The 5,192-nt window shown below is 37.0% G+C and overlaps 1 protein-coding gene across 1 annotated transcript in view; it reads right to left on the bottom strand.

The window, feature by feature from the left end:
- LOC107674746 (A-kinase anchor protein 13-like) overlaps window positions 1–5,192 on the bottom strand; it is a 57,992-nt gene that overhangs the window by 6,682 nt on the left and 46,118 nt on the right. The window contains exon 10 of the mRNA XM_016468838.1: window positions 2,982–3,103. Coding sequence (XP_016324324.1) covers window positions 2,982–3,103 — 122 coding nt within the window. The remainder of the gene's footprint in view (window positions 1–2,981; window positions 3,104–5,192) is intronic.

Below are 5,192 nucleotides of genomic sequence, written 5' to 3'. Positions count from 1 at the left end.
ACACACTTGGCAATAAAGCTCTTTCTGATTCTGATGAAAATGCAAATTCAATCTCTGAAACCAGGTGTCGCTTATAGAACATACCATAGGTGGCGGCGATAGAGGCTATTTCCACTAAGTGAAAATAGCAGTATTTTTTTGTGATATCATATGCTATTTACACTAAGCTATAGATTATATTTAGCCTATAGCCTACTATGTTAATATAGCAGGGTATTCTGCTAATTACTTATTGCAAATAGTGGCAATTATCTGCACCTCAGCATTGTAATACATTATAAAACAGTATGCAATAATAACTTATTGAGTGTAAATTTTAATTTTAATTCAAATTATTAAATGGATGCCACTATTGGGACAAAAGCCCTCCCTACACCTACCCTTAATCCTACCCGATACTTTATTTTCAACTTTTTTATTATTTCCTTAATTTTTATTAAAAATAAATGCTTTTCTGATGTTATTTGAATTTTGAAAAGGGAGAAAAAAAAAGTTTGCCAAAAGGCAGATTCGAACCCGGGTCGATCGCGTCAAAAAGGAGTATGACACAAACTTTACCATCTATGCCACTGAATCTGATGATTTATAACCGTCTTTTGTAATGATGACTAGCCCAATCACACGTTGGTGGGTGGAATTAATGTAAGCTTCTGCCAACAAGGCGGGCTATTTGGACTTTTTTTTTATTCCCAACAGTTAAACAGTTAAAGTTGCCCACAGAAAAAACAGGGGGTGCTGCTGCAGCACCCAGCACACCCACGTCCCGCGCCTATGCTGTCTGGTAACGTTACAGTATTTTCTCTGCTTGCGCGACTATTCTCTCCTCTTTGTGTCCGTCTTCAGTGTATCTGTCTTACAGATAATATATCATGATGATCATTACGTTTGTGTTACCAAATTGCAACCTGCCCGCGTTGTTTTTAACCTGGTCGTTTTTGATTACTGTCAGTTTAAATGCCGGCATTGCCAGATATTGAAAAACAAACAAAACAATCTAAAAATAAATAAATGCAATGAGTCCAAATCTTGAGTTATGGAAATAATATAAAGATTTCGCTGTCCCTAACTTGCAATCTCCCACTTTATTCACTAAGCAGTTTTTTATTGGGGGGGGGGGGGGTTTGTATCTCTAATTAGCTTTAATTTATTTTTAATTCAGTTTTAGTAGTTTTAGTACTTCAACTTAAACATATTATTTAATTTCAGTTAACAGCAAAGGCAACATTTCTCATTTTCATAAAATATTTTTAGGTTGAAGTTTTTCATCTAATAATTATATTTTATTTCAGGTATATTTCAATTAAAGAAAATTATTTGTAATACTTTTAGTTAACAAGCTGATCCTGATCTCACAACCTGACCTATTATTGATTAACTTTGGAATTATACATGAAATTTAATACTGAAAAAAAAAATAGACTAAAGACTAAAGTTTGAAAAGTTTGCATTGACAAAAGAGGGTTCCAAATTTAACAGAGCAATAACATCATTGCTTTATTAGCATTTTGATTATTTTTAGGACTTTCCTCTTCCTCACATTTCATCTATAACACTCACTCATGTTTGACTCCTACGGTCCACTGCAACTATACTGTAAGAGTCTGTTTCCCTCAGACTTGTGTGCATCTCTGACTGCTGTCTCTCACTTTAAAGTGAAAAAGTATGTCACTGAATCATCAGCAGGGTGAAATGAGTCTGCTAGACCGACCAAGACGTCTACACACCAACACACACTCACAGACTCCTTATTTTCATCCATCCAGGCATCTTGTGACACACACAAACCGTAACCTATGATCTCACACACCTAAACTTAAAGCAGTCATGAGGTTTTGATGAGTCTATTGTGTCAAGCGCTGGTGCCATGAGAGACAAGGTGAAGAGGATTTGAGCTTCTGACACACACTGAGGTTTTTGTCAGTGCTCTGGGGGGGATGAAAGCCCTCTATTCATGTGCCCCTGAAACAGCTTCTATTGAGCATGTGTGCGAGGAAGCAGAGGGGGTTGTTTATAAGCGTGTGTGTGTGTGTGTGAGCATGCAAGAGCTTTAAAAGGGTTCTAGAGAACTTATAACCACGTGACCCAGTGGAAAAAAACCCTCTGGTGGATTTTAACATTTAAGTGTCCTAAAAACCCCCCAGAACTGGTGTCACATGAACACAAAAATGACCAATTCGGCGTGCATCATCAGATATGTATCAGAATTCTGAATTTCTTCTCTGCATTATGTGGTTATTAGTGTTTTTTGCACTAATTTATTTAAAGCAGGGGTTTATAACTGGGGTTCACAAATGGATGCAAGATGGTCCACAGAAACGTTCAGAGAAAAAAAATTTATTAATATATAAAATTAAATTAAATTATTGAATTCAATTAAAAATAAATAAATAAATACATACATACATACATACTGAACTTCCCATTATTACTCATGTATTCTTTATTCTAAAGACTGGTCCAAAATCGTGATATTAATCAGAACTATTTTATTCCATTGTTTTATTGTTTTATATCTAGTGGTACTGTAACAGTAGAAACAGACCTTTTTTTAAAAATAAAATGCTAGAAATATGTTTTAAAATATTAGTTGGAAAACTTTTCATATACAGTATAGTCCTTGCAAAAGGATCATCATATTATCAAAAAACATTTGATAAGAAATCGCTTTTATTATTCCTCATACTTAAAGTTAGGGACTTTTTAAAGCTCTTATGCATGAGTCATCCTGCACATTCGTGCAGACATGGATGAAACCTCAAATCATGCAGCTTGTTGTGCTCTATTATTTTTTTAAGTGAGCAGACTAACAATTTTTCCTGGTGGACCAGAAAAATAAATAAAATAAAATAAAATAAAAAAAATAAAAAAAAATAGCACAACATAGCATAACATAACACTTAAGCAGTAAGCAACCACATAACAATGCCCAATGTGGCAAACAACTCACACTTCTTCAGAAAAGGTACAAATCTTTCTCTCACCTTTCTGAAGATGTTGTCTTCTCCAGTGTCAGGGCTGAGAAATCCATCTGTATCGCTTCCTGAGTCTCGAAATGTGACCGTTTCTGAATTGCAAGTGTGAAACTCTGGATACTGTGAACTCTCTGCAACAAACACACACAGTTTTACACAATGACAGACAAATGTACAGCTACTACAAAAAGCTGTGCCAAAAAATAGCTTGTTTATCCAGTTAAAATCAGTCATAAAAAGTCTCCAAAGTAGTTCTCTTACTTAAACAAAACATGCGATTTCCTCTTCAGAACAGATCTTTGTACAACAGCACATGTATTCACGACAGCGAAGTCTGACAATCTTCATAAGAAAAGTATCTGAGGCATCTGTCAGTACCGTACCGTCGCGTGGGTAACAAAACCATATCACGTGGGAGACAAAACCATCATGATAAACCTCAACAGATTCCATCACCTAGAAAAATACCGCCCGTTTCCCTCTCTCTCTCGCTTTCACTTTCTTCTAGTCTTTCAAAGTGCAACACACTCTCTGTGTAAGCTTAAAATAAGTGAAGAGAGCGACTGTGAAGGCTAGGATCAGCACTCGGAGATCTGTCACGAGAGTGTGAGCTTTGTCAGCTGTCACACAACACACAGGTGGCTCCATGTTTTGGGATGTGAAGGAGGGGTCTCGCTGGGACCGCCACAGCTGCCCTTTCTCTACGCGTGTGTGCTTTCAATTAACCAATGCTGGAGTAAAAGCAAACGTCATTACCTCAGCTGCAGATAAGCAACTGACAACATAAACACAGGTCATGACAGGCCTCTGAGAAGAAAGTCAGCGTATCGTATCTATAGATAATCCCAGTTATATTTCAGTATTTACAGTATGTTTTTCATATGATTCATTGTAATTTTTTAGATGTTAAAAAATGTCTCCTGTCCCAGTACTTGGAAACGGTAAACACTGTGGCTCTGCTGTGCTTTTAAACATGGAAAAATAAAATAAAATAAAATAATAAAATAAAATAAAATACTTTTTGCATGTTAATGAAAATAGAAAAATAAAAAATAAAAAGAACAATATTTTTAGCATATTAGTAACAATGAAAATTTAAATTATTTAAACAAAAATGTAAATTAAATGTTTAAAATGTTTATTATATTTTTAGGATGGTTTTAAAAACATTGTACTGTGATGAATCTGGAACCATGAAACTAGAATGTCATTGTCAAAATACAATTTCTCCTGTTCCAGTACCAGTTTACTGTGTAGAGACGTGCTGAAATCGCGTTTGGTCTCGTACTGTATCGCGTACCTTGTCAGTGTCGTGCGCTTTGCTTGGCCATTTGTTGTGATAAACAGGAAAGTGTGTTCAAGCGCCAGCAAAACAGTGTAAAGAAATACTCTTTGTGAGAAGCAGTCAATCAGCGGAAGTTAAAAGCCGCTTGTAAGTGTATTTATTTCTTGTCTCAGTGTTTAGCGCAGTTGTCGTTGCTAGGAAACGCTTGTTTTGTTTACTGTGTGGAGACGTGCTGAAATCGCGTTTGGTCTCGTTCTGTATCGCGTACCTTGTCAGTGTCGTGCGCTTTGCTTGGCCATTTGTTGTGATAAACAGGAAAGTGTCCAGCTGAATTCAATTTGAGTTTTGTTAGACGCGGTCGCGGCAGCCCTTGTGTGAAGCTCTCCTCGTGTGAAGACCGAAGAGTGTAAAGACCATTGACTCTACCGTTCGACTCCACCGAGCAGGGTATGGCGCAAATCACAAAATCCTACTGACCTTAATGTATATCGATCACTCCTCTCTTCATTCTCTGCTAATTCTCTGCTTCCGGCATTCTCTGCTTCCGGCTTCGCTACCGTTCGGACTTTCTTGCTTACTGCTCTGCGCTTTGCTTCCTATTTCTGTACTTTTCTCTGATTTTTCTAAGATTTTTACTTCAGCAGATCAGCACAGTGCTCAAACAACAAATTTTTGGCACAAACACTAAACTAAAAACTTTTCGGGACTGGAATAATACTACGAAAAAGAAGACTCTGCCTCCCATTGCCAGCAGCTTGCATTCCGAAGACGGGAAAGCACAGCTGCCTACATTCAAACAGATGAGAAAGAAAATGCCTCTTGTGGAATCTACTTGCTGCATGTAATGCAATAAACTTCTACAAAGGTTTGCGGTTCTTGAAACAAAGTTACTTGCTGGACTTCCAAAACAGGCGGAACACACAGCAGACCGTTGT

Source organism: Sinocyclocheilus anshuiensis, unplaced genomic scaffold (genome assembly GCF_001515605.1).
Source record: "Sinocyclocheilus anshuiensis isolate Anshui unplaced genomic scaffold, SAMN03320099.WGS_v1.1 scaffold1093, whole genome shotgun sequence".
NCBI lineage: Eukaryota > Metazoa > Chordata > Actinopteri > Cypriniformes > Cyprinidae > Sinocyclocheilus > Sinocyclocheilus anshuiensis.
The sequence above is the reverse complement of the archived record's forward strand: the minus strand, read 5'-3'. Positions and strand labels throughout refer to the sequence as shown.